Source organism: Nycticebus coucang, chromosome 3, assembly GCF_027406575.1.
Source record: "Nycticebus coucang isolate mNycCou1 chromosome 3, mNycCou1.pri, whole genome shotgun sequence".
NCBI classification, from domain to species: Eukaryota; Metazoa; Chordata; class Mammalia; order Primates; family Lorisidae; genus Nycticebus; species Nycticebus coucang.
In genome coordinates, this window is record NC_069782.1 from 121,822,953 (window position 1) to 121,835,178 (window position 12,226).

The following is a 12,226-nucleotide window of genomic DNA, read 5'->3' on the forward strand; positions in this document are numbered from 1 at the left end:
GAAATAAATAAATAAAATAAATAGCCAGGCACAGTGGCACATGCCTGTAGTCCCAGCTATTTAGTACAGGGGTCCTCAAACTTTATAAACAGGGGGCCAGTTCACTATCCCTCAGACTGCTGGAGGGCCGGACTATAGTTTAAAAAAAAAAAACTATGAACAAATTCCTATGCACACTGCACATATCTTATTTTGAAGTAAAAAAACAAAACGGGAACAAGTATAATCACACTGCCTCATATGGCCCGCACGCCACAGTTTGAGGACCCCTGATTTAAGAGGTTGAGCTAGAAGGCTCCCTTGAGCCCAGGAGTTTGGAGGTTACAGTGAGAGCTATGATCAGGTTCATTCCAGCCTGAGCAATAGAGTGAGATCCTGTCTCTAAAAAAATTAGAAAAAGAAAAAAAATTTCACTTTATCTGTAGCACAGTAAATATAGCTAATGTAATGATAACAAAGCCAACAATTTTATCAAAGCTGCTAATAAAGCAAAAATAGGAGTAAAATGCTTAGCCACTTGGAGAATTAAATTCAAAGAGAACATTCTACAGCTATTCAAACTGGAAAATGTAAATAAATACTGTCATTTCATTTGTAAAAATATTTTTTAATGGTTTTTTTTTTTTTTTTTTTGGTAGAGACAGTCTCACGGTACGTCACACGGCTCACAGCAACCTCTAACTCTTGGGCTTACGCAATTCTCTTGCCTCAGCCTCCGGAGCAGCTGGGACTACAGGTGCCCGCCACAACACCCGGCTATTTTTCTGTTGCAGTTTGGCTGGGGCTGGGTCCAAACCCGCCACCCTTGGCACATGGGGCCGGCGTCCTACTCACTGAGCCACAGGCGCCGCCCCTCATTTGTAAAAATATTTTACACAATGACAGATTTTCTCCCTTAGGCAAACAGCAGTTCAGAAACTTAAGGCACAATTAACAAAAACAAAATCATCAAACCAGGGCGGCGCCTGTGGCTCAGTCGGTAAGGCAACGGCCCCATATGCCAAGGGTGGCGGGTTCTAAACCCGGCCCCGGACAAACTGCAACTAAAAAATAGCCGGGCGTTGTGGCGGGCGCCTGTAGTCCCAGCTACTCGGGAGGCTGAGGCAAGAGAATCGCTTAAGCCCAGGAGTTGGAGGTTGCTGTGAGCTGTGTGAGGCCACAGCACTCTACCGAGGGCCATAAAGTGAGACTCTGTCTCTACAAAAAAAAAAAAATTATCAAACCAAAGGAGGCTATGGCTGACCACAGCCTCATGTGCAACTGTGTAGCTTTGTTAGGTGAAAGTGAAAAGCCAGAAAAGCCAAGTCTGGGAGCACAGAGTTACAAAGCTCAAGCTCAGAATATAATTCTTAAGAGTGTCCTAACGTGCTGCATCTATAGCAGGTGTGCTAGAAAAGTGGGGAGGACTCTAAAATAACCTTGTTTTTTTTTTTTTTTTGAGACAGTCTCATTATGTTACCCTCAGTAGAGTGCTATGGTATCACAGCTCACAGCAACCTCAAAGTCTTGGGCTTAAGTGATTCTCTTGCCTCAGCCTCCCAAGTAGCTGGGACTAACTATACGTGTCTGCCACAACACCAGGCTATTTTTTCTTTTTTTTTTTTTTTTGGTAGAGACAGAGTCTCACTTTATGGCCCTGGGTAGAGTGCCGTGGCCTCACACAGCTCACAGCAACCTCCAACTCCTGGGCTTAAGCCATTCTCTTGCCTCAGCCTCCCGAGTAGCTGGGACTACAGGCGCCCGCCACAACGCCCGGCTATTTTTTTCTTGCAGTTCGGCCGGGGCCGGGTTTGAACCCGCCACCCTCGGTATATGGGGCCGGCGCCTTACCGACTGAACCACAGGTGCCGCCCCCAGGCTATTTTTTCTTTTGTTGTTGTCGTTGTTTAGCAGGCCCAGGCCAGGTTTGAACCCGTCAGCCCTGATGTATATAGCTGGCACCTTAACCATTGAGCTACGGGCACCAAGCCCTGAAATAACTTTTAAACAGAATTCAACTGGAATAACTAAATTCTGGCTCATTTCTTAATTTAAAAGTATATTATTTTGTAATCAAATTCGTATCCTTAAATATAAATCACAAGGTTTTAAAAATTGTAAATATACTTCATATAATCCTATTTCTGAAAAGATGAAAAAGATACACACCATATGAAAATTTCCATAAAAATGTATAAGAAACTGAACAGTGAATTGCAATCAGTGTAACCTGGCTTATTGTACCCTCAATGAATCCCCAACAATAAAAAAAAAAAAAAAAAAAGAAACTGAACAGTGGTTTTACCTCTGGGAAAACCACATCACAGAAGAGAGGTGTTCGTGTGAGGCAGACATATGTAATTCAAGGAACTGTGCTAGGCAGTTTAGTAAATACACAAAATGTCAAATGGTCTCTCTAAAGTTTTTTTTTTTTTGAGACAGTCTCACTATGTCATCCTGGGTAGAGTGCTGTGACATCACAGCTCACAGCAACCTCAAACTCTTGGGCTTAAGTGATTCTCTTGCCTCAGCCTCCCAAGTAGCTGGGACTACAGCCGCCCACCACAACGCCCAGCTATTTTTTGTTGTTGTTGTTGTTATTGTTGTTTCAGCTGGCCTAGGTGTATGTGGCCAGCACCCTACCCATTGAGCTATGGGCGCTGCCCACTCTCTAAAGGTATTCTTAAGAAATTAATAATCATAGAGGCCAAATGGGAAAATGGTGACAGGATGCTTAGAATGTTAAAAATATCACTTTCCACTATCAATAAAAAACAATAAGCTTTGTGCTGGGAGCAGTGGCTCACTCCTGTAATCCCAATACACTGGGAGGCCAAAGAAGAAGATCCCTTAAACTCAGAAGTTTAAGACTGGCCTGAGCAAGAGGGAGACCTGTCTCTACTAAAAACAGAAAAATTAGCTGGGCATGGAGGTGGGTGCCTGTAGTCCCAGCTACTCAGGAGGTAGAGGCAGGAGGATCACTTGAGCCCAGAAGTCTGAGGTTGCTGTGAACTAGACTGACACCATAGCTCTCTAGCCTGGGTAGCAGAGTGAGATTCTGTCTCAAAAAAATAAAAATATACTCTGTAGTACTTTGTAATGCTCTTGACCAACAGTAAGCCATAAGCTGACAGCCCATGTTTGGTATAGAGTATGACAAAATCTCAGCACAGTTGTACATAATCTGTGATTCTCATGCTATAAAACAATGTTTACAGCCTTACAATCTCAACATATTTATTGATGGGATATTAACTTTATATTTAGAGATTTTTTTCCTTTTCCCAAATACTTAAACCACGCCTAGCTTTAATTATATGTGATGCTAGGGCAGGTACAGTGGCTCATGCCTGTAATCCTAGCACTTGGGAGGCTGAGTTGGGTAGATTTCCTGAGCTCACAGGTTCGAGACCTTGTCTCTAAAAATAGCCGGGTGTTATGGCGGGTGCCTGTAGTCCCAGCTACTTGGGAGGCTGAGGCAAGAGAATTGGTTAAGCCCAGGAGTTTGAGCTATGATGCCACAGCACTCCATTTACCAAGGGTGACAAAGTGAGACTCTGTCTCAAAAAATATATATATTTATATATATACACATATATATGTGAAGCTAATTGAATAAAGATTAATGAAAAGGGTGATCATATTGAACATTATTACATGATGATAGGTTTACTTCACAGACATCACTGAGTTTTAGAAATAATGAGTGATATAAATTATCAAACATAAGATGCCAGAAGTGAATTGAAGATACACTGAGAAATCAGTGCAATGTTGTATTATTCATCAATTTTACTAAACATCTTCTTACTCTTTATTAAATAATTTTTAAGTAATAAAGCCAGTAATAGAGAAAGAAAAAGTAATATCTACGGGCTTCAGACAATTAAAGGACTGGATAGGACTCAAGACAATTTAGTAACTACTACTACTTTTTTTGGGTACGTCCAGGAATATAAAACCAAAAAAACAAAAATACCCCCTAATTATTTATTCTTTCCTCAACGAATCTTCTTCTGAATAAATCTATAGCCTCCTCAAAATCCAAAATCCAGAAGGCTAAGATGAGCCTCCTGAGGAAAGCTAACATAAGTCATTTCAGTTACAGAATTACTTGACATTGGAAAGAAGAAAGAATTAACAACCTTGGTTCTTAAAAAAAAACCTCTTAGCAGCAACCTTCCCTTATTTAGGTGAAATACCTCTCATTTTTTTTATTTCTACATAGATACTTAAGATGGACAGAAAAGTTTTATAAATGTAACTGTTGATTTTTATAAAAACATTAATGGCGAGATTTGTCTTACATACCTGAAAAATTCAAAGTTGAGACAAGCCTTCGGCAAGAAAAACTTATCATCTTGTTTGAACCAGAGTTTGCTCATAGCTGTATCCTGTGATGGAGAAACAATTTGGTTAGAGAAATAGAGGCACATCTGGCAAATAATGTCCAAGCAAATCACTCTTCAAGAAGAGGAAGAGATGGCTGGGCGCCTGTAGCTCAGCGGCTAGGGTGCCAGCCACATCCACCAGAGCTGGTGGGTTTGAACACTGCCCGGGCCTGCCAAAACAACAATGAAAACTACAACCAAAAATAGCTGGGCATTGTAGCGGGCACCTGTAGTCTCCGCTACTTGGGAGGCTGAGGCAAGAGAATTGCTTAAACCCTAGAGTTTGAGGCTGCTATGAGCTGTGATACCACGGCCCTCTACCCAGGGCAACATAGTAAGACTCTGTCTTCAAAAAAAAAAAAAAAAAGAAGAAGAGGAAGACAGGTGTTAGTTGAGCATTTTCTTGTGGAGGCTGCTGTTCCATGGCTTTGAAGCACACTCGCAGGGTCACAGGTAGGAAGTAGGAGAAGGAAGACTGCTGATCCTGCAGCAGAGAGAAACTAGCCTTCAGTGTTCCCTGGACTGGGGAGATGGGGGAAGATCGGGGCAGCCAATACTGTCTGTTGTGTCCTCATCTTTCTGGACACTGGGAAACCGAGAGATGCAGGAGTCCTTTGGAGGGGTGTGTGGCAGCCAGCCTCTAAGGTGGCTCCAGCATTCCCTGACTGCTGGAATTCACAGCTTTGTGTCATCCCCCCCTCACACCAGACCAGGGTCAATCTGCCTGACAAAATATGACAGAAGTGACCATATGATACCTCTAAGATTAGATTATAAAAGATACTGTGGGGCAGCGCCTGTGGCTCAAAGGAGTAGGGCGCTGGCCCCATATGCCGGAGGTGGGGAGGGGGGGTTCAGACCCAGCCCTGGCCAAAAACTGCAAAGAAAGAAAATAAAAGAAGAAGAAAAAGATACTGTGGCTTATATCTTGACCACTCAATTTCCCTCCTGTATCACTCACTTTGGGGGAAGCCAGCTGTCATGTCAGGTTTGCGGGGAGAGGTCCATGTGGTGAGAAACTTAAGGCCTGCCAAGAACCACATAACTGGACTTGGAAGAGAATCCTCCACCCCTAGTTGAACCTTCAGATGACTGATGCTCTGGTCGATAGCTTGACTATAACCTCCTGAGAGACACTGAGCAAGAACTGTCCAACTATGCCACTTTTGATTTCTGACCCTCAGAAACTGAGATAATAAAAATTTGAAGTAATTTGATACACAGCAACAGATAGCTAAAACAGCCAAGCACAAACAAATAAGCCCCCACTTAGAATGGCTTCAGATGTACCCTTGAAACTCTTAAGGAGCGATACAAAGGTTTAATGTTTTCTTTAGTTAACTCTGAGAAGGCCTATTTAAAATAAATAATAAAAAACAGAAGGGGTAAGCAAACTTTCTGTTTGAATAAGCTAATATGTAACATTTTTTTTTTTTAAGTGACAAGGTCTCTCTCTGTTGCCCAAGCTGGAATTCAGTGGCCCAACATAGCTCACTGTAGCCTCAAACTCTTGGGCTCAAGTGATCCTTCTGCCTCAGCTTCCCAAGTAGCTAAATATGCATGATCATGCCGGGTTAATTTTTTTTTTTTTTAATAGAGATGGAGTCTCCCTATGCTTCCCAGGCTGGTTTTGAACTCCTGGCCTCAAGCCATCCTCCTGCCTCGGCCTTTCAAAGTGCTAGGATTACAGACATGAGCCACTGTGCCTGGCCTAAAATGTCATTTTTAAAGAAAAATGTTTCTCTCTCATTAATAATCTAGTTGCTCAAGATAAATTAAATTCCACATTCCTAAATACTAATTCTTACCTCAATGGGTTAATCTGAATGTTAGGTCATTTGAAGAAGATACAAAGAAAGATATGTAAGTTTAGAAAAAGTTAATTTACAAATTTAGAAAGGAGACTGTACTATAATAATTTGATCCATTCTTTTTCTATACACTTTAGCCAAGCTCTGAAATAAAGGTACAAAAAGAACATTCTGAAAAAATAGGGGATGAAAAAGTCCACTTCTCAATAATCCTTCTCACTGGCTTGTAACTCCATTAACTTCATATTGCCACTGTGTCATGAAAATTGTTTTTTGTTTTTTTTTTTTGCAGTTTTTGGCTGGGTTTGAACCCACCACCTCCAACATGTGGGGCTGGCGTCCTACTCCTTTGAGTCACAGGCGCCGCCCATAGACCCATGGTTATGGTCCAGACTTTTCATAGACCCATGGTTATGGTCCAGACTTATTTTTTTTCTCCTGCAGAGAAAACAATTCCCTAGAGTCTATGTTGTTAGTATTTTTGTTTGTTTGCTTGCTTTGATATTTTTAACTCCCTAAGATTTCCTGTATTCTTTTTTTTCCTTGTATTCTTTCTGTAAATTTCTTGTTACCTCTTAGGATGTGAGCCCCCCAAAATCAATATAGCACCAAATATAAGAAATCATCTCTCTAGCCATCCATGTAACAGGTCTGTCCCATATATTTAAAATCAGTGATTCTATTACATTACCTTAATAAGAGCAGGGTATGGTGTCGCCTCTTTTTCTAATGGCAAAATCTCAAAGTTTGTAGGAATAAATTCATTCTTCGTTGGAAGTTTAAATTTCCCATTCAGGTCAGCATTTTGCCACTTCTAGTTGAATAATGAAAAAGCAAACAGAATCTGATTCAAGAGTTTAAGACAGTGTCTTTATTCAATAGCCATGCAAACATTAAATGGATAAATGTCACACAGCATTCTTTTCCAACAGATATAAAGGAACTACTACCAAGATCTATCCATGGATTTCCATAAAACTTGAGTTGGTCTTTCTAGTACTAATAACAATTTTGCACTCATCTTCCTTTCCATCACCAACACCTTGGCGCAACACCACATCTCCAAAATAACCAGTTGACATTTAAGGAAAAATCTGAGCTCTGAGACTGTGGAACACACAGAAGCCAACTAGTCCATATGAAGATCGTGTTTGCTCTCGCTCTTTAAAGAATAATCTATACAGGAATATATTCTCACAACTGTTAGACAACAGGTTGTTTTTATAAGAGGCATACTTTCAGCTGTACTCAGCTATATTCGTGTATGGCCAACCAGACTAAAGGGAGCCTCTCTCACTTCAGTACTTCTTAAGGCCTGGCTTACACTTCTAGATGATCATGTGAATACTCAAGTGAAATTTAAGCACAAAATTAAGAAGAAAGTTGAGATGTAAGTATGGATTGACACAACCTGCAGATTAGATCTGTTCCATTGGCTAGTTCCAAAAGCTAAGTGAGGCTTGGCGCCTGTAGGTTAGAGGCTAGAACACCAGTTGCATACAATGGAGCTGGGGGGTTTAAATCCAGTCCAGGCCTGCCAAACAACAATGACAAAAAAAAAAAAAACCTCGGCGTGTGGCAGGTGCCTGTAGTCCCAGGTACTTGGGAGGCTGAAGCAAGAGAATCACTTAAGCCCAAGAGTTTGAGGTTGCTGTGAGCTGTGACACCACAGGACTTTACCAAGGGCGACATAGTGAGACTCTGTCTCAATAAATAAATAAATAAATAAAATAAAAGCTAAGTGAGTCGGACCATAGGCTACTGGTCCGACTTTTTATTATTTATAAGACTTTTTATTATTAAAAGTCTGACTGCCAATAATTCTGGGTTCAGTAATTTGGTCTCTAGCTGATGTGGCATAGCCTTGTAAATTTTGCAGTTCCATTCTGGTTCTTGCATTTGTGTCTTCTGGCACTAGAATGAAGGGGATGTTGACTATAAAATTTGAGTAGCAACCTAAATCTCCAGAATGGCTGAATAGTAGGGACTAGGAAACACTTAGCAAGTAATTTTACTATTGAACTGTGAGATACATTTTTTTCAAAAAATATTCTCATTAAAGGCAGCTTTGTTTTTTTTTTTTTTAATTTGGCCGGGGCTGGGTTTGAACCTGCCACCTCCGGCATATGGGACCGGCGCCCTACCCGCTGAGCCACAGGCACTGCCCTAAAGGCAGCTTTGTTATGGTCAGAGTTTGGTGAGCGGTTTCTCGCCTGTGTTAGCATTATTTCAGACCTACTACTAATTCAAAGGAGATAAGCTTTCCTAACAGTTTAGCAAGATGGAGATTTTCACACATTGGAAGGCTGCAATGATCTTCTGTACCGTGAATATTTCAGAGATGATTTTCTTTGTTAAACTACTTCTTCTTTCTTCTATACTATTGTTACACAAATACTTTATCTGAGACAGAGCTAAAGTATAATGGCACGATCATAGACCATAGCTCATTGTAACCTTGAACTCCTGGGCTCATGCAATCCTCCCACCTGAGCCTCCCAAGTACCTAGAACTACATATGCATGCACCACTGTGCCTGGCTAAATTTTTTATTTTTTTGAAGAGATGGCATCTCATTATGTTGCCCAGGCTGGTCTTGAACTCTTGCACTTAAGTGGTCCTTCTGCCTCAGCCTCCCAAAGTGCTGGGACTATAGATGTGAACCACTACTTAGCTTACACGTGTACATTTCAAAAAAAAGTTCAGTACTCAAGTTTAAGTAGAATCTAGCCAGAGTAAGGCTTTCTGATACCTTTTCATGAATAAAGGATTCAATCTCAAAGGCAAATAGCCAATAAGAAACAAAAGAGAAAGAAAAAGTACTAGGTAAATAGATACGGTTCATAAGCAAAATCTTAACTACTAATGAATGGGGTAAAGTACTGTCTTATGCCTATATCGAATCCTTAATTACATGAAGTTGACAAAAAGAGCAAGGCTATGAGGCATATAATATAGCACCTCCGAACCAGAAGACAGTATGAATCCCAGAGGCTGCTCCCAGTCTGTTCACAGTAATACTGTGAGTTCTCTGGAGCCTTGCCAGCTGTCTCTCATGTTTCCTGCTTTCACCTCTCCTTGCCTTTCAGGTGTCTTTAACTCTCAGTGTACCCTGTACTTTAATTCCCTTTGACTACATGAGGCTAGGAGTGATTTTATAGCCATGGTGGTTTCACAGACACATAAGAAGGTGGTTAGCATGACATTTCTTCTTGCAGAAACCAAAACTCCTGCTCAACATCTCATTCACTTAGGACCATACAGACAAGGCTAGAGTGTGGCCATCTGGTTTGACAGACACATAAGAAGGTAGCTAACATGCCATTTCCTCATATAAAAACCTAAACTACAGCTCAACATCTCTTTCACTTAGGACCACTTAGGACCATACGGACAAAACGAGATTATCACTCTCCACACTGTAGGCCCTGGGTTGGTGGGTCTAGAGAGCTTGTGTTCTTATGATTCCTTATACATCAGGCTTAATCACAGATGCGTTAACCCTACCTTGATGACTTCGTCTGGTATAGCTTCTTGTTTGTACTGGGTTCCATACCACTCTTCTGTACGATCAGTTTTTCCTTCAAAAGATTTAGAAACTACTGCAACCCTAGAGATAGAAGGAAAAAACAAACAGAAGAAAAACCTGTAAATTTCATGCTATATATACAGATGTATAGACCCTGACTCATGAAAATGTAAATAATATCCAAGAATATTTTGGGCCTCTTAATATCCAGCATCTCCTGTAAGGCTTAGCCCAAACAAACAGTTTTCTTATCATAGTCCCCACTATCCTGTGGTTATAGTCCATTATTTTTAGTGTGAAAAAGACATTACAGAAGAAATTCTTCTAGCTATGCTGACTAAAATTTAAAAAGAAGAGTAGCTGGTGAAAAAATGGAACAAGGTCAGTTGAAAAACAGTCCTTAAAAAAAGCAAAGAAATATTCTTTCCTAGGAATAGTTCAGGCCCAGAATTAACAGGAAAATATATAAAATACAGCACCTCACAATGTGCTAAGAAAACCTGTTGGCACATCCAAAGATCAAAAAACCCCACAAACATGGCCAGACATGGTGGCTCACCCTGTGATCTTAGCACTCTGGGAAGCTAAACTGGGAGGATCACTCAAGGTCTTGAGTTTGGTCTTGAGTTTAAGATCAGGCTGAATCACCCATCTTTACTAAAAATAGAAAAATTAGCCAGGCACAGTAGGGTGCACCTATAGCCCTGGTTACCTGGAAGGCTGAGGCAGGATTGCTTGATCCCAGGACCTTGGGTTGCAGTGGACTATGACTATGATGATGCCACTACACTCTAGTAGACCGGCTGACAGAATGAGACTCTGTCTTAAAAAAAAAAAAAAAAAAAAAAGCCAGGGGCGGCGCCTGTGGCTCAGTCGGTGGGGGCCCCGGCCCCATATGCTGAGGGTGGCGGGTTCGGACCCGGCCCCGGCTGAACTGCAACCAAAAAATAGCTGGGCGTTGTGGCGGGTGCCTGTGGTCCCAGCTGCTCGGGAGGCTGAGGCAGGAGAATCGCCGGACCCAGGAGTTGGAGGTTGCTGTGAGCTGTGTGATGCCACGGCACTCTACCGAGGGCTATAAAGTGAGACTCTGTCTCTACAAAAAAAAAAAAAAAAAAAAAAAAAAAGCCAGGCGGCACCTGTGGCTCAGTCGAGTAGGGCGCCAGGCACATATCCCGAGGGTGGCGGGTTTAAACCCAGCCCCAGCCAAACTGCAACTAAAAAACACCTGGGCATTGTGGCGGGCACCTGTAGTCCCAGCTACCTGGGAGGCTGAGGCAAGAGAATCACCTAAGCCCAGGAGTTGGAGGTTGCTGTGAGCTGTGACGCCACGGCACTCTACCAAGGGTGACAAAGTGAGATCTATCTCAAAAAAAAAAAAAAATAAATAAATAAAAGCCAAAACTCCATGAATAAACCAAAGAAACTTTTATTTTTACCATTGTGGTTTTTCTTGCCAGAGACTAGCATCAAATACATCTATTACATGTACACAGGCATTCCTGCTGCTAGGGGGAAGGGGACAAGACCAAGAAATGCCTATCTTCTGATGTATTAAAAACTTTCTTTGATGGGACAGGAGAAACAGCCCAAAAGAGAAGTCTTATTGGGGGAGGAACAAGTCAAGGAGGGAAGGTAAAATGTAAGTGAATAGAAGAGTATAAGCACAGAGGAGCAAAAGCAGGTTTGTGAAGACGTTCCTGCGGAGGGTCAGCATTTCTGCTTCTGCTTTCTCTTAACCATCCAAGTTGGAATCATTGCACCTCCACCAGCAGACTCAGCCACGGGCATGAACCAATCCTATTTTAAAGCTTGTGGATACAGAAATTCTAGTCAACTAGCCTGGATGACCTGGTGTGTCAGTCCTGCTGTTGGTTCTACTACCCCCTTGTGTCTCAATTCATATAACTAGGCCCGTGTTTACTCCTGCATGATCTCACCTATTCTCCCAAGGGTTCAGTTCTCGCTTCTGAATGTCAGCCTCACAGCTGAAAACCACTTGTATTCCAAACTCCCCTCTGCTGAATGCCTATCCATTTTCAATAACCCAATCTGTGTTCCAAATGTCTGCCCCTTGTTGGACCTACCCAGCTCCGATTATGGACTGAACCACTACCTATTTCCTACTCATTCTAGACAAAATACTCTATCTGGCTGACTGGACTTGGTCTGATCACCTGCTTTTGGGTAGATATGCTGACACAATCTGACATATCAGTTAGTGTGACTAATATTTCAGCTCCAGGTGTTCCTAGTCTGGCCTACCTGCCACTAACCATTATCAGTTCTAGAAAATATGCTACAGGCCAGGCGCGGTGGCTCACGCCTGTAATCCTAAAACTCTAGAAGGCCGAGGTGGGTGGGCTGCTTGAGCTCACTGGTTCAAGACCAGCCTGAGCAAGAGTGAGACCCCGTCTCTAAATATAGGTGGGCGTTGTGGTGGGCACCTATAGTCCCAGGTTCTTGGGAGACTGAGGCAAGACAATCACTTGTGCCCAGGAGTTTGAGGTTGCTGTGAG

General features: G+C 42.0%; 1 protein-coding gene across 4 annotated transcripts in view; it reads right to left on the bottom strand.

Moving 5' to 3' along the window:
* The window catches only part of IDE (insulin degrading enzyme), a 92,683-nt gene that overhangs the window by 20,667 nt on the left and 59,790 nt on the right, over positions 1-12,226 (bottom strand). For all 4 annotated transcript variants that reach the window (XM_053582719.1, XM_053582716.1, XM_053582717.1 and 1 more), the window contains 3 exons: positions 9,689-9,791; positions 6,873-6,995; positions 4,291-4,373 (listed from right to left, as the gene is read on the bottom strand). In XM_053582719.1, coding sequence (XP_053438694.1) covers positions 4,291-4,373; positions 6,873-6,995; positions 9,689-9,791 — 309 coding nt within the window. The remainder of the gene's footprint in view (positions 1-4,290; positions 4,374-6,872; positions 6,996-9,688; positions 9,792-12,226) is intronic.